This window comes from Medicago sativa, chromosome 4 (genome assembly GCF_051527215.1).
Source record: "Medicago sativa cultivar Bolivia chromosome 4, Bolivia_mono, whole genome shotgun sequence".
Classification (NCBI taxonomy): Eukaryota; Viridiplantae; Streptophyta; class Magnoliopsida; order Fabales; family Fabaceae; genus Medicago; species Medicago sativa.
The window spans coordinates 15,000,770-15,028,100 of NC_140752.1; the positions used below are offsets into that span (position 1 = coordinate 15,000,770).

At 35.9% G+C, this 27,331-nt stretch overlaps 4 protein-coding genes and 1 pseudogene across 4 annotated transcripts in view; all 5 read left to right on the forward strand.

Moving 5' to 3' along the window:
• Positions 1–49: 49 nt before the first annotated feature.
• On the forward strand, positions 50–7,240 carry LOC146926617 (ribosome biogenesis protein BRX1 homolog 2). The gene is made up of 9 exons (XM_085700130.1): positions 50–139; positions 1,049–1,277; positions 4,019–4,160; positions 4,689–4,767; positions 4,947–5,071; positions 5,536–5,637; positions 6,508–6,576; positions 6,661–6,759; positions 6,863–7,240. Exons 4-9 carry the CDS (start codon positions 4,719–4,721, stop codon positions 6,992–6,994), a joined length of 576 nt encoding a protein of 191 aa, XP_085556256.1. The 5' UTR covers positions 50–139; positions 1,049–1,277; positions 4,019–4,160; positions 4,689–4,718; the 3' UTR covers positions 6,995–7,240.
• LOC146926618 (ribosome biogenesis protein BRX1 homolog 2 pseudogene) lies at positions 1,066–4,718 on the forward strand (annotated as a pseudogene).
• The window catches only part of LOC146926619 (uncharacterized), an 83,720-nt gene continuing 58,075 nt past the window's right edge, over positions 1,687–27,331 (forward strand). Inside the window, exons 1-3 of the mRNA XM_085700127.1 lie at positions 1,687–1,958; positions 2,127–2,198; positions 3,489–3,552. The gene's annotated coding sequence lies outside the window, so the exon portion shown is untranslated. The remainder of the gene's footprint in view (positions 1,959–2,126; positions 2,199–3,488; positions 3,553–27,331) is intronic.
• The window catches only part of LOC146926620 (uncharacterized), a 33,238-nt gene continuing 13,774 nt past the window's right edge, over positions 7,868–27,331 (forward strand). The window contains exons 1-3 of the mRNA XM_085700123.1: positions 7,868–8,306; positions 9,557–9,704; positions 9,816–9,976. Coding sequence (XP_085556249.1) covers positions 7,972–8,306; positions 9,557–9,704; positions 9,816–9,976 — 644 coding nt within the window. The 5' untranslated portion in view covers positions 7,868–7,971. The remainder of the gene's footprint in view (positions 8,307–9,556; positions 9,705–9,815; positions 9,977–27,331) is intronic.
• On the forward strand, positions 11,318–14,009 carry LOC146926621 (molybdopterin biosynthesis protein CNX1-like). Its single transcript, XM_085708098.1, has 4 exons — positions 11,318–11,494; positions 13,041–13,219; positions 13,302–13,396; positions 13,548–14,009. Exons 1-4 carry the CDS (start codon positions 11,450–11,452, stop codon positions 13,598–13,600), a joined length of 372 nt encoding a protein of 123 aa, XP_085564224.1. The 5' UTR covers positions 11,318–11,449; the 3' UTR covers positions 13,601–14,009.

Sequence of the window (27,331 nt, forward strand, 5' to 3'; positions counted from 1 at the left end):
TTTATGTAGTATTTTAATTTAAATAAATGAATATTGTTAACTTTTAATTAAAAAATAAGATTCAGGGAGTTAGGGTTTTTGGACTCTCCCACCTGCCTCATCTTCAATCGGCGCCTTCCACCGAAATCGTCGCAGCTCCGTAAGCTTCTTTCTCTCTCTGTCAGAATCAGATTAATTTGCATCCGTTTTTCGTTTTCTATCAATTGAACACCAATTTACTTGTAGCTTCAACTTCTACATTAATGCGTTTCTATAAACACTAGCTTAATTTAGTAGGGATTTTAGCAAGAAATTCAAGGATGTATACAATTCGTGTAGTAATTTCATTCACGGAAAAGTTCCTAGAATGTGATTGTTTGTGTATGCTTGTAATTAGCTTCATTAGAAGCTTTTGTTCGTTTATTGCTAGAATATAGTTGCTGCTAGCACTGAGTTCAGTAATTTTGTTCTCTCTTATTTCGTTTCATTGCCCTCGTGCATGCTTATGTTGCTCTGAAGAAATCAAATGGGTCACTGTCAAAATGTTATATTGAATCAAAGTGGTAAATGGGTCATTGACAAAAATTTATTTTGTAGCTAAATGGTTCATGTATCATTAGTTTTAATGCAAGACCCTGTTTGGATAAACAGCTTATTTGCAGCTTACGGTTATGTATAAGCTATTTATAGGGAAAAAAGATAAGATTAAGTTGAATTGTTATAAGCTATAAGCTGTTTTAACAAGCCATCTTGGAGAACTTATGCAAATAAGCTGACAACAGCTTATGAATATGTCTTAAGCTGGTTTCATAAGTTCTCCCAAGCAGTCTCAGAAAACTTATGCAAGCAGATAAGCTAAAATAAGTCAATCCAAACAGGCCTAAAGTTTTAATTTTCAGGCACTGTCACTATATCTCAAGCAACTGATCATGTGTGTGACTTTTGAAGTGATTATGATAAACATCAAACTTTTTTAACGTTCTACCAGTTATGATTGATCGACAGTGTAACAACTTTTTACACTAATGACGTATATGAATTAAATGATTTAATTTATATTATGTGATAGATTTGTAGCCAAACCACATGGGGAAGAGAAAGCGAAGTGAAAAGGCTGAAGCTGAGGCCGTGCCCAAAAAGGAGGATGTTGCTCCAGAGAGACCAGTGAGGACTCTTTTGGGATGGAAGGATAAGAATGATAATGAGAATGAAATTGAGGCTAAGGATAATGGTGCTTCACCTGTATTCAGGAACAAAGAGAAAGTTTTGGTTACTTGCTCTAGGCGTATTGTTTACAGGTACAAATCTCAAAACCCAAATATATTTTGCTGTATCCGCACAGTTTGTGCTTGTTTTGAGTTTGGATTTGTTTATTTTGGTTATGTTTGGCAAACAACTTAGTTAAGTTATTATGCTGTAAGGGCGTATCTTGTAAGTGCTTATTTATAAGTTATTTCTGCAACAAAAATTAAATTAATGTCAAATGGTTTCGATGTAAAACAGTTTATGGACGTTTCATATGTTGTTTCTAGAAGTTGTCCCTAACAGTCTCACAAGTGTTTATTCCAGTAGATAAATTTAAATAATGCAATCCAAACAAGCTCTTTGTGTGCAGTAAAATTGAAACACACCGTTTCACTTATGTTTTTTTTTTCAAAAAAAATAATAATAAAAAAAAATTGAAGAAGGGCCGAGAACCTTCATTTTTTTTCTTTTGTTTTTACATTTCCCTTTTCTTTCTCTTTCTTCCCGTATCATTCTTTCTCTCTTCTCCACCTTTCTTCTTTTCTTCACATTTTTATTTCTTCCAAACCACCAATTCATCACCAAATCAAACACCCAAAATAAATATTATGCATCTAAGCAAGCTATTTCATAGTACAAGCTCTATTTGGTGGAATTTTGGGGTTAGAGTTTATGCTTTGGGAAAGAAAAGGAATACCCATATTGTGAAAGTTGCTCATTGAGACTTCTTGGAGGTATATTTAACAATTTACAACTCAATTAGTGTATATTTAGACATGATTAGTTGTTAGAAATTAATTTTTGAGATTAGAGTAGATGATATGGGGAATTTATGGTTAACTATAATTAGAGAAGTAGTAGAATGAGTTTCTAATTCATAAGAAAATATTATTGATGCTCAGATATGATGCCGGAAACTTCACATGCTTCTTCAGGAGTGGTTAGAGATCAAACTTAGTTGATTCGTCATAACTGTGAGTTGATAACTATCATTATCACATATTTTCACTATTAATATCACTGATATTTTGATATTTTTCTACGTTTAAGTGTTTATAAAAATGGGGAACACACCCTTTGAATATTTTTCCTCTCATTGATACTTGTGATGAAAGTCATTGATATTATTACGGTCTCTATTTAAATTATCTCTGACTTATGGGACAAAGGATTTGAAATTGAGAGTTGGCTGCATATATTATGACATGTGTTTGAGACATGGGAAATACGGGTTTTGAAATATATGTTTTTTTTTGGGAATTTTCGATACTAATATGCGTTTTTGAAAGGATTTGATATTAATATGTACGCGACTTGGACTTGGGTTTGAATTCAGATTTGCTTATGATTTATTAAGCATTATAGTTTCAATTGAGATTTGATTGTACGTATTTTGAATATAAGTTTTGATTTTGTGAAATATGGTTTTGGCAATTTGTTTTAAGAATGGTGTTTTGAAAATTACGGCTATAATGACGACGACCTAGGTGCACCTAGTATGTGATTTCAATTAGGTAGAATTGCCCCATTAGATGGAGCCGCCCCTTTGGAAAGGCCACCATTAGGAGGAGAGGGCTATCAATGAGAGGTAAACTTCCTAATTGAAAATGTTTTACACATTTTGTTTTGAGTCAAGAGAAAAGAGCTATCCGTTAGATGGAGCTGCCCCTATGGACAGGCCACCATTAGGAGGAGAGGGCTGTCAACGAGATGGAGCTAGTTCTTGATTCACCTATTTTGATATACTTTAAAAACATTTTGTTTTGAGTCGAGAGAAAAGAGCTATCCGTTAGATGGAGCCGCCCCTATGGAAAGGCCACCATTAGGAGGAGAGGGCTATCAACGAGATGGAGCTAGTTCTCGATTCACCCATTTTATTTATTTTAACTAAATGGAGTTTTCTATATTTTCTTTAAAGGTTTTTATTAAAAAATTTCGGCAATATATATTTTAAAGGCTTTTATTTTAATTTTCGGCAATTTATTTTTAAAGGCTTGTAATGTTATCTTCATGTTTTTACGAGGTGGGACTTTTCGTTGAAGTATACCTATTTTATTGGAAATATTTTCAAGGTGTGAATTTTCATGCGTATAAACGGTTGCAGATTATTAGAATTTTATACGGCTACTAGATTTGTAAATTGTCATTAAATTTTTGAGAAAAAAAAAATAATCGTGCTCTTGTGTGTTTCCCTTCTAGTTGGTCGTGGTTGTTGTCTCTCACTAAGTCCTTGTGACTTACCCCTTTTTCTTATATTTTTACAGATTCAAAGTCAATTGCGTAGAAAGCTTCTAGCAAGGTTAAAGATCTACCAGTGTCAATCTTTTGGTAGGTTTCCTATGTGTATGAATTGAATGATCAATGTATCTGCAGCTATTGGTTGTTTACAAATGTTTTGTTTTGAGTTGTATTTGAGATTCTAATGGTAACACAAGTATGAGAATAATGTTATTTGAGATACTGGATGATGAAACAGGTTTTAAAACAGGATTCATATCTTGGAAATGTTGAATTTTTAGAGGAAACTCTGTCGAAATTTCAGTAAATATTTTTTTTAAATGAAAACTGAATTGGAATTGTTTTTATTTTATAGTTTGTCAAGATGAATCAATAGGCTTGCCGGGCTAGAATGTTCTAGTTCGTGCGCCGGTCACGATTAGTGTTTTTGGGTCGTGACAAAGTAATTGTGTCAGAACGCTCATGTTTGTGTGTGAAATTAAGCACAAATGTACTTCTTCCTTTTATTGTGGGTTATTGGCTTTTGAATATGGTATTGATCATAAACTTATTATAGGTACCGACATTTGATGTTGAACTTGGTATCGCTTCTACCTCATTGCAAAAAGGATAACAAGGTTGAATCGAAAGAAACTAAGGGCGCCACCTTGAATGAGCTTGTTGAGCTCAAAAACTGTTCGTCGTGTTTATTTTTTGAGGTATTCTTTTTAAATATTTTTTATGACATAAGGTTTTTCAGTGACATCTATGCATTATGTTTATGAGCTATGCTATGTTGTTGTTGAGTTAGAAAATTGACTGTTTGTTTATGGTGTGAAGAATTATTCCATTTTGTTACAAATGTTGATGTCTATGTTGATATTCAGATTCCCTAAAAAAAATGTTGAAATTTAGATCTAATGCAATATGTTATTGTTGGTTAATTTCAAATTGATATAATCTGTTTCCTTTTTGTGATGGATTACACAACTGATTCTTGTGTCTTGTAGATTTTTTTTATCCATTTTAAATTTTAAAGTGTAGAACACGATCACTCCTTTGTTTCCCCTCCCAAATTGGTTTTCTATGTATTTACGCAGTTTACTTATTTTAAATCTGGCGACTGAGACAACATTTTCCATTTAATCTCGAGTTTGAGTTCCAGTTATTAATCTCGAGCAAGTCTAGTCTATTTGTGACATTTGGATAACTATCTTATATCTACCTTCTTTGTATGTGAATTTCAGTGCAGGAAGGCAAAAGATCTTTATCTTTGAATGGCAAAATGCCCCAACGGCCCGTCTGTTAAATTTTTAGTTAGTGCCGGTAATAATCTATCTGTTTGTTATCTTAAGGTTACTACATAAACCAATTTCCTTGCTATGATTATATAGTATTCTAGGATCAGTAATCCAGTTCTTCATTCTTCTTTTTGAATTATGACCATCTCTCTTTCTCTCCGAGGCCATTTTACTAGTTTCTCTTTTACCGTCACTGCTTTCCAGTGCACACAATGGAAGAATTGAAGCTTACTGGGAATCACCTAAAAGGCTCTCGTCCTCTTTTGACATTTTCATCAAATTTTGAAAAAGATGCATACTGGAAGTTGTTGAAGGAGATGCTGTTACAGGTATTTGGTTTGATTACTCTTCTATGCATAGTTTTGGATTCAAAAGTTAAGGTCATTTCGATAATACCATCTTAGTTTGGTGGTGATTTGGGGGTGTTACGTTATATGAGTTCCTAGTATGATCGAAAGTTGTTGTATTGTGCATTTTTCTGACGTATTTGTGATCTATTGTCATATATCTATATGCTTAAAAGTTTCTTAATCTGTCACCGTTGACTTGAGAAGTCTATAAATGTTATGTTTGGCTCTTGTCATAGTTTAAAATTTTAATTGTGTAGAATGCGGGCTAAGCATTTATTCCTGTTCACAATTTTCTGTAGTTTTGGTTCTTGTACTTGAGTTATGTATTTGAAAAGGGGTGTGGATTGTGTGCGCGCACGTTCATTTTTTTCTTGGTTATTAGAATAATCAAAGTATACACAATTTTGATTATTGCTGACGTAGTTTTTCTTTTCTTCATCCAGATATTTGAAACACCGAAGGACCACAGAAAGGCTAAGCCTTTCCATGACCACGTTTTTGTTTTCTCGATTGTTGATGACCATATATGGTTCCGAAATTACCAGGTTTGTGTTTGCATTTGCAAAAGATCTAAATAATTGGCATAACATTGTTTTCAAATTTGCATTATTTTCGAGTTTAAACTTTAAAATCTGTTGGTTTGTTGTTTTCAACATCACTCTACTAAAAACAAATAAGCGCTGGCATCTTGGTTATAATTATGCCAATTGTTTTGGTTAGCCATAGTTTTTGACTTAGAGTGAAATTGAGATGACAAATCTAAATGTCCTATTTCTTTGCTAACATTGCTGATGGATAAACTGGGTTTGTGAACATTTCAAATTAAAGCATTAGCCTTAGGTTCCTTTACAAACAGGCTTTAGTATATGAAAATAAAAATATACTTAAACACAATTACTTTGAAGACCAATAGAAATATGATATTATGACATGTGTCTAGATTTGATGTAAGATCAAACCAAAACCTTATATACTATATCAACGAAGAAGTAAATGATTGTTTTGCTATGGTTACATGGAAAGCTTTCAACTGATTTTTTGTAAACCACTGGATGCTATTATCATGTAATTACATTGTCTACACTTCTAGTCTAGGAGAAAAGAAAATGGATTCTTCACATAGGTATGCATGTCTTAAACACCATGACGCTACCACATGTGATTGACGGATCTACAGTGTTACTTATTCATGCATTGATGACTTTTATACTAATCCGGTGAACTTAATTTTGCTTATTTTATAATGTATGGAGGTCTTAATAATTTAAACAAGATAGAGGTATTATTTTATGCTGACACACTTGCATTTTTTGCAGATGTGGCTTTGCAATGCTATTCTCATTTTCTACTTTATGTTGTCATTGATGCTTACTGAACTATGTTACATAATAAAACACATTTTTATTCTCATGCAGATCTCTGTTCCTCACAACGAGTCAGACAAATTACCCCGTGGAAGCCTTGATAAAATGACATTGATTGAGGTCTGCAAATTGGCTTATCGATTTATATTTGATCTGACAATTCCTAAGATTCATTTAACTGATGTGTGCAAACTACTTGTTTAGGTTGGTCCACGGTTTTGCTTGAATCCGATTAAAATATTCGGTGGCAGTTTTGGAGGCCCGACTTTATATGAGAATCCACTCTACGTGTCGCCAAACCAGGTAACAACCAAAATATTCTCAATGTACACTTATAATTTTTGTAATTTTCTACTGAAAATAACTACATATTGGTTATATTTTTAACCTTTTTATGTTGTTGTAGATCCGAGCTTTGCAGAAGAAGAAAAAGGCTGGAACGTTTGCAAAGAAGGTCAAAGCAAAGACAAGGAGGAAAATGCATGAGATGGCCAATCCTCTTGAGCCTGATGAGTTTGCAGATATGTGGAAAGATTAATCTTAAATTCACCTGCCTCTTTTCACTAAAAGCAAGAATGGACATTTCACCTTATATCCAACATGAAATGGTGATTTTTGGCTGGCAGTCCGTTCTCTATTGCGGCTTTTTGATGTTGCGAATTGCTTTGTATGTTCTATTGGAGATATGGGATGTACTTCTATCTGATTGTTCCCATCAAACTATGATACTATGATCTGTAATGTTATTTTCTTAAATTATTGTTTTTCTGGTGACTGTTTCCTACCCTGCCAAACTTGTACTATATATTTTTGCTATATTTATATTCTTATTAGGTGTTTTAGTCAAGTAGTATTTAGCAGACAAGGTTGTAGTTTTTAGCCTAAGATTGACTTGGCTTATGCCCTTAAACATGACCAGCTTATTTTTTTCATTAATCTCACGAGAAGTAAGAATTACTACCTCCGTCCATAATTATAAGACCCTTTTGAAAAAGTATCAGTAATATTTGGGAAGCTATATTATTAAAAAAAATAAAATTTGGGAACTTATATATAAAATAACACTAGGCTTCCTTTTTCCATTTAGTAGCTTGTTTAACAAAGTGTGCGTTCCTAGGCTAAGGGTATGTTTGGCTTGCAAAATTGTTTTTACTTGCTGAATGTTAAAATATGTTGTCTTGACAGATTTGTGCAAGTAACAGTAAATATTTCCTTTAAAATTTGAACCTTTAAATATTTCCTTCCCTCCTCACTCTACAATGCCTAGTTCTCATATTGGTGGCAAGAAAAAATAATTACCATTTGTTCCCTTTTTGTGCTTTTCTCATATTGGTGGCAAGAAAAAAATAAATAGCATTTGTTCACTTTTTGCGCTTTTTCTTGTCCATAAAATGCTACTTATTTCTTGCTTTTAGTCTTACCTCCCAGGGGACATTTGCTTTGCCTGCAGATTCGTCTTTTGAAAAGCAGTATCCTAAATTTTGGGACTTTATAAAGAGGGCATGTACCAAATTGATGAAAATTTTAGTTGCCATTCAGGGAAGACATCCTTACTCCTTTGGGGATAAATTTGTGCTTTCATCGGTCATGGACTTCTGTTTGAATAGAATAATAGATCCCGAGCCAAATCTAATGTCATTTGAACAATTTATCATTCAATGTATGGTGATGATTAAGAGTATTCTGGAATGTAAGGAATACAAACCGAGTCTTACTGGTCGGGTGGTGGATGAAAAAGGAGTTACACTAGAGCAGATGAAGAAGAATATTTCCAGTGCAGTTGGTGGTGTTGTAACCACCCTTCTCCCCAATGAGCGGATAGTCCTTCTGTGTAATGTATTGATAACAAGGTATTCACTTCACAAGCTCTTCTTGGATTGTTTATTTGACCAGCATGTCTTGTTTTCTCAGCTGAGTAAGCTCTAAAGATGTGGCATATGTTTGTTTATGCACAGTTGTCAGATTCAAAAGTCTTTGAAAGATTTTGGAGGGTCTGTGGACTCTACCTCTGAACACACACATGAGTTTACCATAAATAAGAAACATTAAAAAAATATATAAATAATACATGCACAATATAACATAGTAACATAATAATAATAATACAACATTCCAAATTATAACTCCATAGGGTTTGGATCCTCTAAAAGGCAAAGTGAGTAAGTCAGGGGTTTTTATTTTAACAAACTCGTGATTCTTATGATCTATCGTACAATATCTACTTTTGATCTGTTAATTAATGGTCGATATTACTCACTTTACACTCTAAAGTGAGTTGCTCACTTTAGAAGAGCCGGATCCAACTCAATAATGCAAATTAGCTAAGTACGCATATAAGACCCTTCTACATAAAACATAAGACATAAGTTTCATAAGTGAAAACAATTAAAAAAACATATGATTATGCCTTCAAATGTCCAATCCTCTTACAACATCATCTTTGCCATCATCAATATCATATCCAACATTATCATCATCAAACTCTTCCCTAGATAAAAGTTTCTTCAACATAATTATCAAAGCCTTCTCAACCTCAAAGATATACCTATATAAAAAAGGTTCTTCATCATAATCACTTTTATTCTTGCAAGCTACATCTTCTCATTGTAGGGACCTAGAAAATGAAAAACACGGTTTCAAATGAAGTCCTATTGCGCTCATACACAGGAACTATGAGCCAATTTTTCAGCGCGAATTGTAAACCTCTTTAGTTCTCGAAATTCATCCCCATAGGAGTCCTACCATTATGCAGGACAAAGTCTTCTTGCATGTAGATATAAAACAAAACTACTATTCTGCATTGCAAAACCTAATTCACTGCTTTCAACTTCAAGATTTAGTGCGCAGTTCAGCAATGTTACTGTCATGTAAGAGTGTGTGTGCACATATTCAACATGTTTGCATATTATTGATTGAGAAGATGTCTTAAAATGTTACTTTTGAAGTTGACCAACTTTCTGTTCTTCGTGTACATTTTTCATGCTGACGAGCTACTGAGGTTCAGCTACATAATTTTCATTTGCATCAAGAGTCAGTTATAAATATCCTCATGATTATGCTCTCTATTTCCAGACTAAACAATGCCCTTAGCTCCCAACAGGTATTTTGTTCTGACAGCAAGTGATTTGGAGGAGTGGTACCGTAACCCTGAGTCTTTTCATCACGAGCAGGATATGGTCCAGTGGACAGAAAAATTGAGGCCATGTGCTGAAGCTCTCTACATTGTATTGTTTGAAAATAATGGCCAAGTAAGTGACATTTAAACATCACAGATTTTCTTGTATTTTCTCTCTGAAATATTTTAATGACTATATTAACTATAGACTAATATGTATGTGTGATCTTGACCGTTAATTTAGCTGCTAGCTCCTGTTGTCGTTTCTCTTCTTCAAGAGACCATGAACAATTGCCCGACTACAGTGACAGAAATTACTTCTGCATTGCTTCTTAAAGATGCTGCTTATGGTGCTGCTGCCTATGTTTATTATGAACTCTCAAACTATCTGATCTTTAAAGACTGGTGAGTCTAAAGCTACTATGCTATCTATTGTTTTATCTTGGTTTTCGGGTGTCAAACATTGATTACGTTTGAACCTTTTTAACCGGTGATATCTTATTTTTTCTTGGGAAGGGAAAAAGTAAGCAAAACCCTTGAGAATCGAGGTCCGGGAGTTGTTTTCGCTATGGGAAGGTGTTAGGCACCCATAACGACTATAGTATCCTATAGGAACCGTCTTTAATTTCTACGCGCGCGCTTTATTTTTAAATGCTATTTTGAAAGTGTTTGTTTAAACCTAAGGGTATTCTAAGTGAAGAATTGGAGGGAGAAGAATGTGTTTGAATTTTTATTTTATTTGAATTGAAGGAATTTTGTTCCTTGCCTACGTACCCGTTTAAGGGATCAAATCCACCGTAGTTCTCTTCCAAAAATGTTTTTGTTTTTGTTGGTTGATTTTAAGTTTGAAAATTGGAATTTTGAAGAATGGAGATTGAGAGGCTTCATGAGCATTGAGACTTAAGAAAAAAGTGGGGTTTGATTAGTGATTTGCAAAAGAAAGTCAAAGTAAGATTAAAGTTCATTGAAATTTGATTAAGAAAATAAAAGGGAAAATTACAATGGGATTTTGATCCCAAGGTTTATTTAGAAAATGGTTTGAGTGATGTTGTTCACATTTTTTTGGAAAATGATTTTTCTAAGTATAAAGCCTAAACATTCATCTAAACATACAATCCTAAACATACATCTAAACATGCATATTCTAGCTATATACCTAAAGTGAAGTGTGTGCATGTGTCGCACTACAAGAAAACAGCATTTTAGCCTCCAATTTTAGCATCGGCCATCGACACCGACGCTAATAGCGTCCACATAGAGTCGGCTTAACTCACGCTAGTTCGATTTATAATTTTTCTTTATTTTTTCGAAATTATAGAGTCGGCATAGCCGAGGCTACATGTAAGTAGACCCACATATGACTTTTTAGAATAGATTTAGAATGGGCCTATCCGACTCTATCACTTTTGATGATAAAAATTTAATTTATAATTTTTTTTGAAGGTTTTTTTAATATTATAAAATTGTTATTACCTCTTTGAACTTAAATCAACCAAAAAATTACCCCCTCACATTTTTCCCTCTCCTCGTTTACTAAAAAAAAAACTCAATATTTTCCCTCTTTTTCGTCTCACACTTAATCTCCAAAATTTTATCACTTGTAAATAAAATAAAAAATAAAATAATATCCACTCACTTATCTGAAACCCTTTCAGTCTCCACCTCACACCCACAAATCCAGAACTCATCTTCTCTCATTTTTCCAGATTCAATCCACCCGTTCTTCTTCTTCCAAATCACAACAGAATCAACGACAGATTCTTGATACGGATCCGAGTGAAGATCCGAATATGTGTGTGGCTCCGGTGATTCAAACATGTTCATCCACCGCCCTCTCTCGCCCTTCATCAAACTCACGAAACCCTTCGTAACCTGTTCATGAGCGAACTGCCAGCTTTCTCGCTTCCTTTGCTCTTCAATCAGGTATTTTTGAACGCTTGACTGTCTTCACCCTTTGTGTGATTTGCGTTTCTGGTTACGTTTCTTTTTTTTCTTTTTTTACTTGTGATTTTTGCTTGTTGTAATTTTTGGGTTATGTTTAACAAAAAGTTTCAATCCTGTTAAACGTATTTTTTTTAGTGTATTTTTTGTGTGGAATTTATGCTATGTAACAAATTAGCAATGTAATTCTTTAGATGTGATTATAAGCGAAAAAGAAGAGTAAAGTTAGGAAGATGAAAATGAGGTCAAAATTGTGGTGGTTGTTCCTTTGGTTGCTTTAGTTTTCTCTAGATTAGGATTTTGGAGTCATGACATGATTGTGATGGTGTTCTGTCAGTGCTTCAAATGGTGTGTGCGATAACAAATAGTGTCAATCTTGTTGGTAAGTGTATTTTTTACCCTAATAGTTGTTCATGATTCAACTTTTGTTATTGCCTATGAACATTCATCAACATTGCACACAAGTTGTTTGTTATAATGCTTGACTGTTGTATTTGGGATGAGAAAATAAAGAGTGTTGGTTTCAAGTGATTTTTTAGAACCAATCGTTGCAATTATTTTGAACATTGCTAATGATGAACACAAGTTATATTTTTAGAACCATTGCACACAAGTTTTTTTTTAGAACATTGCTAATGATTTAAGGTTTTTTGAATGGAGAAAGTAACTCTGAAATATGAAGGAACTGATAGTAAGATTTATTAATTGAGATTTGTTTATCATGTTTGTTGTTTGGTGGGTTTCGAGAAGTTTAGAACTTGGTTCACTTGGGACAAGAGCTATGTGTGAATTATCTTTGGTTTGATCCATTTTTTATTTATTTTTTGATATTGATGGGGAAAATATAAAAAAAAAATTGGGTTTTTAATAATAGCTTAATTAACACCAACTTTTAGAGCAATATGCGGTGAGTTCTTTTCTATCTGACTACTACATTAGATTGTCTTACACCAGCACAAACTTGTAATTCACTATTGAAGTGGATGCCAGTCTTTGTTTTCGGTTGTCAAGCCTTAAGTTTTCTTGTAGTCTCAATATGTTATGGAATATCATACATGTAAGCACTTGGTCACATGTTTTGAAATATCTACTTTTCAATAAGACTAGTGATAGTGTAGTGTGTTTACTCATATATTATTTATTATGTTAATCATGCATGTCTTTAACCGAGAATATACCCTCTCTTCTATAGCTTTGTACTCCTAGAAATGCTCAATTCCTGAAAGGGCCAATTAAACTAGCACCATGCTTCAAAGTTTATGCTTGGTTCTCTTCATTTCTGGAAATCTTCTATATAATTTTAACAATCGTATTTAACTCTAAAGTTCTATATAACAGTTTTAATAGTCATATTTAACTATAAAGTTTTATATAACAGTTTTTATGTAATGGTTTGGTGGTGTATTGTGTATGTTGTATTTCTGCAGTTGTAGGAATAGTAAAAATTTTAAAATTTTATCTAATGCTTTGGTGGGCAAGATTTTTTATAAATCATGTTATCTTAACTCAGGATTGATCTATCTTCCAGGTGTCTATTAAACCAGGCAAGCCGTTTAATTTTGCAGAGATTGACTCTCAATCAACAGAAAGTAAAATTCTAGCTTTTGGACTGCCTGGAAATCCTGTTAGTTCTTCAGTTTGCTTTCATCTCTTTGTGGTCCATGCTATACGCCAACTTGCAGGGTGGACAAATCCTCATCATCTGAGGTACATATACTTCAAAAGAACACTTGTTGTTGTGACGGCATGCCTGTTTTCTCTATGATTTCATTCATTCATTTTTGTGCAGGGTACAAGCTCGGCTTCAACAACCCATAAAGACAGATCAATTTAGACCAGAGTATCATTGTTCCACTGTTATATGGACTGAATATGATGGAACAGGTAAGTTAATGATGAATTGCATTATTGATTCTTTCTTTATGGCACATGTTTTTTTGCGCGTGTATTTGTTTTCCAGAGGCATAATTGCTATGCCGATATTTGACTGGGTTTCTCTAATGAATGAGCTTTACTTTCTGCCAATGAATTTCAGTTTTGTCGCCGAGAGCACTGGTCATCAGGGGAGCAGTCGACTACATAGTATGAAATCAGACTCAAACTTTGCGTTGCCAGCAATTAAATCAGATAAAATAACTACATATTCTTTTGGGGGTGCTGACCTCAGTGGCTATTCTTATAGTAAGTGATACAGTTGTTGCGGGGGCTGGACCATACCAAAGGTATTGTTGACCTTTATCTTATATTTCATACGGGTGCATGCAAACAAAGATACATACATAGTGTGGAAGATCAGGACTATGCATTTTTGTAACCAATTTGGATTTAATCATTAAACAAGCTAAGCACATTAATTAATTTTTGTGGTATCCAAACAATTTTATATGGAATATTGAAAGCTAAAACCAAAGTTTTTGCATTCCTCGATGAAATAACTTCTAGGTGCTTTTGATTCTTTACCATTTATATAAAACTGATAATTTAATTGATTATAAAAAAGTTAATGGATTATTGGCCATATTTAACATTATAAAAAAAGTTAATGGATTATTGGCCATATTTAACGTATTTATTATTGTCCTTTAAGGCTAGCTATGAGTTTTTATTGTTACTTGTTAATTGGGTGCATCTAGTGTACTCCTTCAAACCTAAGTAATATTTCTGTGGATGCTAGAGGAATGGAACAACTTATTGTTTGTTCTCATTAATCTACATTTGTATAAAATATCTTATCCATGATGATCTCTCAAAAAAATCTTATCCATGATGACATTTTTATGCTATTGGAAAAGTTCTATCAACTAGTAATAAAGATTACCCACATTTATTCTATAATTTCTATTGGTTTTCCTTTCTAAAATACAAGTGATATATGTGAAGTATGATTCACAAGGGATTTGTTAATTAAAATTATTTTAAATTTTAAATTAATAAAGAGATTGCATGTCAGATATGCTAGTAAGCTATGGTGACAATGTGGTTGTATTTGGGCCTGACTACAAGTTAAAAGATTCTATTTATTTTTTTCAAAATTATTCTCTGCTAGGTATATAAGTAAAATGTAAAATATAGTGGCTGACTATGAAGTAAATTGTTAGAGCATTTTTTTAATGAAATAAATTGTTCAAGTCAGATACAAATGTATGTACTTTGATGCTCAATTTAGTTTTTTTGTAAGTAATTAATATGTATGTAACAATGTCGATGCCCTATATTTTTTACATTAACAGTATCGATGTGTCCGTGTTAATGTCGTGTTAGATGTCCGTGCTTTATAGGTGGACTAGCTCTTAAAAAACGAATAAATTACCATGCAACACTTATTGACTATGGAATAGAATTATAATCACACTTGCTATGCAGTTCATTTCTTGTTTCAAGTACACTTAACTTCCTAAAATGCAGTGTTCAGTTTGGAACAGGTGTGAAAGCATTTGAGTCTGCAGCATGCAGCTTTTACAGTTAGATTTTAACAATTTTTTCTTTCATTTTTTTTTCCTCCTTTTTTGTGTTCTAAGCTTGTAATATATATGGAATTTTTGTGTCTGTTGTACATAGGGCAGAGTTACAAGTGACGAAGGCATGTTCTATAATTACTTCACCATATAGGTACTTTGATCTATACAAGTTGTGGCATGATGTATTATAATGAAGTTGTTTTTTGTTTTTCTCTTTTTCTTTGTGCATCTATCATGTAGAGACAAATATGACAAGTTTGATTGGCTTAGGGTGTGATGCTATGTGTTGTGTTTAGTCTCCCATCTACGTATTAGCTACTTTCACTTGTTTGTGAAAACAAATAGAAATAATGATCTAGAGTCCTCTAGATACTGGTATGCAGTTAAAGTTGATTGGGATAGTTCTAAGTTTATAAATTATTATTGATATCTAGTTAATTTATAATTTGTTTAAAGTTTAAATTGGAAGACTCTAGTTAGGATGTGTCTGAATTCAGCTGTTGTTTAATTACTTCTCTATTTTAGATGATTTTATTTTTTTTTCCGAACGTTACAAGTTCAAATTAATGAAACAACTGATTTGATGTATTAACTGGTTTATTAGCACAATTGGGAAAATAGGGTATAAAATGCAGTATTTTTTTTTACAAAAAAAATCATTTAGCGTCGGCCTGACCGACTCTATATCATTCAATTGACTTTTGTGAATATTGACTTTAGCATCGGTGTGGCCGACTCTATAAAGTTCCGTTGACTACTTAAATGTTGACTTTAGTGTTTGCCTATCCGACTCTAATAAAAACTTTTAGCGTCGGTTTCACCCACTCTACCTGATTTGGTTGACTTCTTAAAAGGTGGAATTAATAGCCTCGGCTCATTGTAGAGTCCGCATTAAACTCGGCACAACCGACGCTAAGTTAGCCTCGGAGTCCAGAAATCCAACTCTAGCCAGTAGCTTCGAGTTTTTTAGCCTGCCCCCGACGCCGACGCTAGTCCGACTCTAAATCAGTATTAGCGTCGGTTTTAGCTCTGTTAGAGTGGGTTTTCGGCCGACGCTAAAACACAGTTTTCTTGTAGTGTCGGTGCTTGTGTCGGTGTACATTATTAGAGTCCATTGTCCTTATTACATCATCGGCCTAGATACATTCTATGGTCTTGCAAGAAATTAAAATTGCATGAAAGTAAAGTACAAAAAGTCCTAATTATTACATTCTAATCTTTGGTGAAACTTAAAGTGCAAGAAATAAGATGGATATGGAATGAAATGGGAATGCTTATGAAGAATATGAGACATGAAATGAAATGGTTAGTAACACATGATAATATCAAGAGAAATAAAGCAAGAAAGACACTATAGCACAAAGCATAGAAAACAACCCAAAATAAAGGCAAAATGAGTGCAAACATGACTAGAATTTGCTCATAGAATGCAAGAGCCATATGACCTATAATTCTCACACTCCAACACATTTTAAAAGGTTTGGAATCAAATTTTGGAATGGGAATTAAGGCAACATGGTTAACTTGACATTTTGGAAGCAAACTTAAGCATATTTGCATTATTTATTTACACAAGTAACTTGTAAACTAAGTAACCAATCAAGATTCACCCCTATGCAGCAATACCAAACACAAACAGTAGCTAAAACCCTATGAAATCAAGTGGTATAGGTCACAAACATTCATCAAGCAATTGGGATTGAAATCAAGCAAATTTCCATTCATTTTTAGCACAAAATAGTAAGAAAATTAGCCACATTATTTTTACCAATCTTTAATATGCAAAATTATCACAAGAACACCACAAAAATATCAAGAAATGTGTATGAAAATTTTTAGAATTTTTAAAGAATTTTTAGACACAAAAACATATAAAATTTCACAATTTTTTAACAAAAATAGTAAACAATTGACAAGAAAATACCACACACTTTTTAACCAAGATTCAATATATGACAATATCACAAAAATATCAAGAAAATGATCAAGAACACATAGGAATTTTTTAGGAATTTTTAAAGGATTTTTTTAGGCTAAAAATAGGCAAGAAAATCACGAATTTTAGCAAGAATAAAAAAAATGCTTCAAATATTTTTCTCAGGTTTTAACACAAAAAAATGTCACAAAAATGTTAAGAAAAAAAAATCAAGAACACATAGAAAAATTTCTAGGATTTTTTGTGAACAAATTTGGACAGGATGGGGTGTATGTAGCAATTTTCAGCAAGTAAGACTGGGAAGGGGGGGGTGCACGTAGCATACTGGAAAAAAAGCAAAAAAAAAACGTTGGGCTTGGGTTACTGGAGCGGGTTCTAGGGTGGTATGGGTCGCACCGGTTCACTGGTCCATAAAAGGCTTTGAACCGGTTTTTTTACTTCATTTCATCTCCTCTTTCTCTCTCTAACAAAGGTTAGAGAGAGAACCTCTGCAAACCATCCCTTTCTTCTCCGATCCCTCTCTTCACTTTCCGGTCATCTACTCCAAGTTTCCGACGCGGTGGTCGCCGGAGCGCCGCCGTGCCGGAACACGAAACCTTCCTCTTCTTTAAACAAACTATATCAAACGGTTCCTCTTTTATTCCTCTTTTCAAATCCGAGGTCGGTTTCTGTGAATAGATGACTAGAACTCGCAGATCTAGGTTTTTATATCCGAATTAAATCTTAGGAAAATAAAAACGAACGAAGAATGAGATGAACTGGTACCTTTCAGTGACACTGTGAACCTGGTTTTTGAGCTGCAGTCACACTTGTTCTTCTCTGCTTCAGATTTTTGCTTGATTCCTCCTCTTTTTCAATCCAATCCACCACGCCTTGAAGATCGTTCCAGTTCAGGTATGGCAGAGAACGATTTTGAGACGTTGTTGATGCAAATTCACACGATTCAATTCTTTGAGAACTTACGCTCGTTGTGATTTGGTTTTTGGGGAATTTTCGTGTTTGGAAACGTTTTTTGGATGAATCTTTGAACTGGTGACGAATCTGTATCCTTGATGTTACGAGGCTTTGAATCTGATCTGGTTTGTTTATGATTCTTGATTCGGATTGCGTGAGATTTGAGCTTGAAATGCTCGAATTCAATCTTGTTGAGTGTGTCTGTGAGAATTTTTTGGTGAATTTTGGTAGTGATTAAAGGTTGTTACAGTGGAGGAGAAAACAGTTACGGTGGTTGGAGGTGGAGAAATAGTTTGTTAGGGTTGGGGGAAGATGAAGGTGGAGGCGCGTGAGGCAGAGGAGAGTGAGAGAGAAAGTTCTCTGATTCTTGACTTTTTTGGAAACGTGTAAAAAATGATTGGTGCTGTTCATGATTGTGATGTGGCAGATATTTATAGGTGGCGACTGTAACATCTGGACCAATAGGATAATGACACATGGACCTTGACTTGTAACTGACTTTTTGGACTAAACTGCAAATGACTAAAAAATAAAGGACTGAAATGCGAAAAATGACAAAAAAGGACCTTTAAAAGTAATTAATAATAAAATTGGTAAAAAACGTAATTTGGAAATAAACGTAAAGTGAAACGATTAAAATTGACAAAATGGACTAAAATGAACCAATGGCCTAAATGAGGTACTTTAAAGTAACCTCTCTCTGCCGAAATTTCGTGTGAAATGACCAAAATGCCCCTGGGGCTAAAACGACTAAAAATGACTCAGATGCGAATTTTAAAATCGATTTTTAACAGAGAATTGAAACAAAAGTTTATTTAAACCAACTTGAAAGACTCAGGGACAATTTTTTTAGATTTGAACAGAGTTTTGACACATGAAAAGACTAAAATGCCCCCTAGGGGCAAAACTGACTCAAAATGACTTCAAATGCAATTTTTAAAAGGGATTTTGACATAGGATTGAAATGAAGACTTATTCAAACTATTTGAAAGGACTCAAACAAATTTTTAAAGATTGAAAGAAATTTTAACATAGGAAATGACTAAAATGCCCCTAGGGGCTAAACTGACTAAAAAATGACTCAACTGATATTTTTTGAAATGAATTTTGACATGAGATTGAAACAAGGATTTATACAAACCAATTTAAAAGACTCAAACAATTTTCAAGGATTAAAATGAGTTGAATGCAGGAAATGACCAAAATACCCTTCTATGTGAATTTTGCAAATAACATTGAAATAAAATGCAGAGAAAGATGCAATTGATCAGAGACAAATCAAATGACTTGAAATGCAAGATAAGAAGAAATGAGTTAGTATTTTTAGGTCCAAAATTAGGGTATGACAGCTGCCCCTATTTAAGTTTCTTTGTCCGGAGAGTCAAGAGACGAGGTCTTTGACTTGACGGGACGAAGATACTTAAATATTAACATTTGCACTGTTTTTGGACATAAAAATACGCTCTTAGATTTTCAAAACATAAATGCCATGCAACATTTTGATTATGAATGCAAGACAAGCAACTGGAGTCTAACAGAGCATGTCGTATCACTGGGGATTTAGGTAGACATTGACAGGGTAGACAAACCAAGGGACAAAAGATAGGTACAAGCTGTTCTTTGGATCGAACCTGCCACTTGACCGAGAGATACAAACAAGAGATGGGTACAAGCTGTTCTTTGGATCGAACCTGCCACTTGATCGAGAGAATACAAACAAAAGATAGATACAAGCTGTTCTTTGGATCGAACCTGCCACTTGACCAAGAAATACAAACAAAAAATGGATACAAGCTGTTCTTTGGATCGAACTTGCCACTTGATTGAAAACATAGCCATATAGGCAGATACAAGCTGTTCTTTGGATCGAACTTGCCACTTGATCAATACCACAACATGTAAGTAGGTGCAAACTGTTCTTTGGATCGAACTTGCCGTTTGACCGATAACAAAACATGAGCAAAGGGTACAAACTGTTCTTTGGATCGAACTTGCCGTTTGACCGGAAACATAGACATATAAGCAGGTACAAGCTGTTCTTTGGATCGAACTTGCCACTTGACCAATAACAAGACACAAATTGAAAGTAAGTTGACATTGATTTGATTTGAATTGAAAGTTGACATTGAAAGAGGGATTGAAAGTTGAGATTGAGCAGAGACATAGACATTGAATTGAGAGTTGAAATTGAATTGAATTGAAAATTGACATTGGAGATTGATTTGAAATTGAAATTGAGATTGCTTCGAATTGAGATTGGATTGAATTGAAATTGAGATTGCTTCGAATTGAGATTGGATTGATTTAAAATTGAGATTGCTTCGAATTGAAATTGAATTGAATTGAAATTGGGATTTGAGAGTTGAGATTGCATCGAATTGAGATTGAATTGAATTTTGACAATTGAAATTGGATGATTGAAATTGAAGTTTGAGAGTTGAGATTGCATCGAATTTGACAGTTGAAACTGAAATTGTGATTGGTTTGAAATTGGAGATTGAAATTGAATTTGACAGTTGAAATTTGGATTGAATTGAAATTGGAATTTGAGTTGAATTGAAAGTTGAAATTGGAAATGCAGCATGTATGTATGGTATAACAAGATTATTGAATGTATGAGCACATAAAATGCATGATTATGCATGTATGAATGTTTGAAATGCATGATTGGTTTATAACTTGACAAGAAAGTTTCATAGAGATAGACAAAACATTGGAAGATTGGGCACGTAGTGGCTCGTGCTGCAACATATTTACAGGGGAAAACCTCTTTGGAGAGACCGTCGTTGAAAGACGTATCGAAACCATGGCTGAGGGCAATAAAACTTGTAAAGGAGGGACCCTTGGAAAGTTCTTGGATACAGGTTGCCGTTGCTAGGCGTGTCAGTGCTGGGTAAACATCGGATGTTCGCATCTGTGGTCAATGCTTTTCAATATTTTATTTTTTCATTTTCAAACCCCATTTTTGCCTGAACCGCCCTTTCGGGTTTTCGATTCACCGGGGAGTAAAATTCTTTTCATTGCCCCATTTTTGCCTGAATTGCCTTCATAGGTTGTCAATCAGCGGGGTGCTCATTTTTGCCTAAGCCGCCCTTTCGGGTTTTCGACTTAGCGAGCCTTTCATTTTCATTTTTCAATTTTCTTTTCATTTTCATTCTGTTTTTCATTCTTGCCATTGACCACAGATCATCCTGGGGAGTAACCTGCTTGTAACATGTATTGAAATAGACATTGACACTCATTTATTCATGCATGTTTCATTGAAATGTACCCTATTGCTCAGGTTTGTTTTCAAGATAGACATGAAAAGAGTTTTCAATTTTCAAAAATGTTTGCTTCAGACATTGATATTATCAAAATAGAAAGGAAATATTTTGTATATAGCATTAAAAGCAGGAAGAAAAATAGAGTTTCAAACAATAGCACAGGCTCAAATTGATGTAGAAGAGTGAAAGTCAGCCAAAGGCATGACTTCACGGATTTACAAAGCTTGGAAAATGGTAATTTTATAGGTTGGTGATACATTGAACACGATGACCGCTACATTTCATAGAAATTTTGAATTCACACGCACAGAAGCCTCTGATGAAGACGATCATTGACAGTTGCAGATGCCCCAAGGGGTGATGGTGATTTGCCAGATATAGTTACTTGTCCTTTATTGTCAACCTCATTTTTGCATGAACCGCCCTTTCGGGTTTTCGGCTCATCGAGGCGCCCATTCTTGCCTGAGTTGCGTACAATCTCAGCGAGCTCTTTCATATTCATTTTTTTTGTCCCTAACTTTTGCCTGGATCGCCCTTTCGGGTTTTCGATCCACCGGGAAGCGCATTTTTGCCTAGGCCGCCCTTCCAGGTTTTCGACCTACCACGCTGTTCTTTTCTTTTTAGACAAAGTATTTCTTGACTATATCGGCATTAACAGGATTTGGGAGTTCAACACCATCCATGTGTGTAAGAATCAAAGCACCACCAGAGAAAGCCTTCTTGACAACATAAGGACCTTCATAGTTAGGTGTCCACTTGCCCCTTGGGTCGGGTTGTTGACTTATCCTTCTTTTCAATACAAGTTCGCCTTCCTTGAATTCTCGAGGTCGGACTTTCTTGTCAAAAGCATTCTTCATTCGTACTTGATACAACTGTCCATGAGCCATAGCATCCATACGTTTCTCTTCAATCAGATTCAATTGATCATACCGACTTTGACACCATTCAGCCTCAGTTAACTTTGCTTCCATGATTACTCGAAGAGATGGAATCTCCACTTCCAGAGGGAGAACTGCTTCCATGCCATACACAAGAGAGAAAGGAGTTGCCCCGGTTGAACTGCGCACCGTAGTACGGTAACCATGCAGGGCAAAAGGTAGCATTTCATGCCAGTCTTTGTAAGTAGTGACCATTTTCTGAACAATCTTCTTGATGTTCTTGTTAGCGGCCTCAACTGCACCATTCATCTGAGGTCTATAAGGAGAAGAGTTGTGATGTTCAATCTTGAATTCTTCACATAAAGCTTGCATCATGCTATTGTTCAGATTGGAACCATTGTCAGTGATGATCTTGTTGGGAGCACCATATCGACAGATGATGTTATTCTTGATAAACTTCACAACCACTTGCTTGGTCACATTTGCATAGGAAGCAGCTTCAACCCACTTGGTGAAATAGTCAATTGCCACTAGAATGAAACGATGTCCATTGGAAGCCTTCGGTTCGATTCTTCCGATCACGTCAATGCCCCACATAGAGAAAGGCCATGGGGAAGATATAACATTGAGAGCATGTGGAGGCACATGAATCTTGTCAGCATAGATTTGACACTTGTGGCATCTTTTAGCATGTTTGTGGCAGTCACGCTCCATAGTTATCTAGTAATAGCCAGCTTTTAACAGTTTTCTTGACATGGTGTGACCCGAAGCATGGTCCCAAAGGTACCGTCATGTACATCATGCAACAATTTCTCAGCTTCTTGTTTGTCAACACATCTCAACAAGACCATGTCATAATTCCTCTTGTATAGGATTTCCCCGTCCAGAAGGAATCTGCTAGCCCATCGTCTCAAAGTCTTTTTATCCCTGTTGGAAGCACCAGGTGGATATTCACGATTTTGCAAGAATTGTTTGATGTTGTAATACCAAGGCTTTTTATCATTCACATCTTCGTCAGCTTGATCTGGCATATTTTCAATGGTAAACACATGAGCGGGTCTATCAAGACGCTGCACCTTGATCACGGGCACATCATTCCAATGATTGACACAAAACATAGAAGACAGAGTAGCAAGAGCGTCAGCCATCTGATTTTCATCCCGAGGGATGTGGTGCAGCTCAACCTTGGTGAAGTATGTCAACAGACGTCTTGCATAGTCACGATAGGGGATCAGCTTCTCATGATGAGTCTCCCATTCACCCTTTATCTGATTAATAACAAGTGCAGAATCTCCATAGATGTCAAGGTGTTTGATTCTCAGGTCAAGGGCTTCTTCAATGCCCAAGATGCATGCTTCATATTCAGCTATGTTGTTCGTGCATTCGAAAGTTATTCGAGCAGTGAAAGGAATGTGGTGCCCCTGTGGAGTTACAATGATGGCTCCAATTCCTTTACCATAAGCATTAACGGCACCATCAAACACCAATCCCCACTTGCTATTGGGATCCGGCCCTTCATTGATCAGTGGTTCTTCACAGTCTTTTGCTTTCAGATACATAATCTCTTCATCAGGGAAATCAAACTCAATCGGCTGGTAATCATCAAGAGGTTGACAAGCAAGATGCTCAGCAAGGACATTTCCTTTGATTGCTTTCTGAGCTTTGTACACAATATCATATTCAGACAACAACATTTGCCAACGCGCAATCTTTCCAGTAACAGCGGGCTTCTCGAAGATGTACTTGATTGGATCCATTCGGGATATCAACCAAGTTGTATGATTCACCATATAATGACGCAGGCATTTGGCAGCCCAAGCTAAAGCACAACAAGTCTTTTCAAGCATTGTATACCGAGTCTCACAATCGGTGAACTTCTTGCTCAGATAGTAGATAGCATGCTCTTTCTTACCAGTCTCATCTTGTTGACCGAGAACACAACCCACTGAATCATCTAACACTGATAGATACATAATCAAAGGCCTTCCTTCCACTGGTGGGACAAGGATAGGTGGCTCTAACAGGTATTCTTTAATGCTATCAAAAGCTTCCTGACATTCATCATTCCATACAACAGGCTGATTCTTTCTGAGCAATTTGAAAATTGGTCCACAAGTAGTGGTCATGTGAGATATAAATCTTGAAATGTAATTCAGACGTCCGAGGAAACCTCTGACTTGCTTTTCAGTTTGAGGGGCCGGCATCTCTCTGATGGCTCGGACTTTGTCAGGATCAACTTCGATGCCTCTTTGACTGACAATGAAGCCTAGCAATTTTCCAGATCTTACGCCGAATGTACACTTGTTAGGATTCAACCGCAGCTTGTACTTTCTCAATCTTTCAAACATCTTTTTCAAATACACAACATGCTGCTCTTCATCACTTGACTTCACAATCATATCATCAACATATACTTCAATCTCTTTGTGAATCATATCATGAAACAGAGTGGTCATACCCCTTTGATAGGTAGCACCAGCATTTATCAAGCCAAACGGCATCACTTTATAACAGAATGTTCCCCACGGAGTGATGAAGGACGTCTTTTCTCTATCTTCAGGAGACATTCGTATTTGATTATAACCAGAGAAACCATCCATAAAGGAGAACACTTTGGATTGAGCAGTACTGTCAACAAGCACATCAATATGAGGCAATGGGAAGTTATCTTTCGGACTGGCTTTGTTCAGATCTCTGTAATCAACACACATTCGAACTTTCCCATCTTTCTTTGGTACTGGTACAATGTTGGCAATCCACTCAGGATATTCAGCCGTCATGAGGAAACCTGCATCAATTTGCTTCTGCACCTCAGCCTTGATCTTAAGAGCCATGTCTGGACGAGACCTTCTCAACTTCCGTTTGACAGGAGGACATTCAGGTCTTGTCGGTATCCGGTGTTCCACAATCTTGGGATCTAGACCCGGCATATCTTTATAGGACCATGCAAAGACATCTGGATAATCATGGAGAAGCTGAGTAATCTTCTTTTTCACTTCTGGCTCGAGTGCAGCACCGATCTTGATCTCTCGCTTGTTCTCTTCAGTACCCAGGTTGATAAGCTCAATCTCTTCCTGGTGAGGCTGAATGGCTCTTCTTTCTTGCTCAAGCAGTCGAGTGATCTCATACGGTATCTCTTCATTATCTTCCTCATCTTCAGCTTCATATACCGGGAATTCAAAATTTGGAGGAACCATAGGGTCACTGTGTTCAACGGGTTTATTATGGTTCAATCTGCATAATATGATTGGGATGATTTTAGAAAAAGTTTTTCATGCAGATTTTTGAAATTAATAAGAAAATACAGATGTTTTGGTTTTTTCTTGCATTACCATTATTTCCAAGAAAAAGGCACTAAAAAGTATAAAAACAAGGAGTCGTGAGAAAGACGACAACTTTTATTGATAACGGCAATGCCGAAACAAACATGCCCTTACAATGATATCACTTTCGCCTTGGGCAGAGCGAAAGGATTGTTATTTTGAAAACAAAGAAAACATGAGCAACAAGACACATTACATGGAAGCATGCATGACTAAAGGAACATCAATGGCTTCCCAATTTCTTACAGTGCCTCCTGGTATAACAAATGTAGGCACATAACTACTCTCAGCAGCGTCTTCAGCAATAGCATTGATAAACCCAGCATTGTAGAAAGTTCCTGTTGAAACGCCTGAGGTTGGAGAGAATCCAAGGCCCTCTTTACGCTTGTTTTCCAAGATCTGAATCACTTTGCCCCAGCCGGCAGCTTGTCCTTCTTGAACAGCCTTCTGGGCATCTTTCAATGAGGCCATAGCAGTACTAGCTCTTCGAGGCTCCGCGCCTTCAACAGTCAAGCCTTGAAATGACGTCCCTTCAGCGGACCCTGCTTCAACACAAGAGAAAGATGACACTTGGCTAACCAGATACGCTTCTTCACCATGTACAGTGACAAGCTTACCATTCTTCACAAACTTGAGTTTCTGATGCAGAGTAGAAGTTACTGCCCCAGCGTCGTGAATCCACGGCCTTCCGAGGAGACAACTGTAAGAAGCGTTGATGTCCATGACTTGGAAAGTGATCTGGAATGTCTCAGGACCAATGGTAATTGGCAAGTCTACTTCCCCAAGAACATCTTTGCGAGATCCGTCGAAAGCTTTAACCAGATAGCTACTTCCCGTCAGAGAAATTCCATGATGACTCAACTGCCTTAGTGTAGACTCAGGCATTACATTCAAGGATGATCCAGTGTCCACCAACACATTGGATATCATGTCAGACTTGCAGTGCACCGAGATATGTAAAGCCAAGTTGTGGTGTTTCCCTGCTTCGGGGAGCTCATCATCACTAAACCCCAAGTTATTGCAAGCAGTAATGTTACCCACTATTCCGTCAAACTGGTCCACAGAGACTTTATGATCAACATAAGCCTGCTCAAGTATTTTCATCAACACTTTCCTGTGAGCCTCTGAGCTCATGAGCAGAGACAAGATGGATATCTTTGACGGAGTTTGCAGCAGCTGGTCAACAATTTTATAATCGCTCTTCTTGATGAGCCTCAAAATCTCGTCCAGATTAGACTCTTCAAAGGGGATGGCCCGAGGGGCTGGCATTCTCTTCCTCAAGGTTAGCCACGTTTCTTCTCTTGTACAATCTTGTCTGATAAACTCTATCTGGTTGGTGAATCTTGCGAGCACGGGCCACTTTTCAGACTGCGGCGGACAAAACCAGGAGACAATGAGCACGTGAAGCCATTTGTGACCGATGAATGATGCATATGATGCATGATATGCAAATGCAAAAAGACTCTTTTTTTGTCAGAAGACTTGTCAAAGTGGTTGTGAACATCACGGAGAAACACAGTTTTATTTGAAGATCTTGAGCAAAACTAGAAGTTTAGTTGAGATGGTATCACTTGGTGTTCACATCCGTGATGTTCAAAAGATGACTTGTCTAAGTCCTCCGATAAATGCATGGAAAAAAGTTTATGCATGTATGCATGTATGCATGATCACATTCAAGTTCGGAGAAAACATGGTGAGTTGAAGTTCAAAGTCGAGGAGTCATGGGTGGACACGGTGTCCGGTGAATCTAGGGTTTTAGGAGATAGTAACCGGGTTCTAAAAAGGTTCCCAAGTTGCAACCTCTCCGACGTATATCACGGTGTCACGAGACAACACTCGCTCCATAATTATCCGTGGAAGGTCTAACTTGAGTGTAGTATCGCGTGACGACTAAAACTCGAGACAACACTCGGTTTAGCCTCCGCACTACGTCCTAGAAAATGGCCATGGATGGGTTTGGTTATCTACGGTTCATAGCGTCATAGAACAATTAGAAGTAAAGTG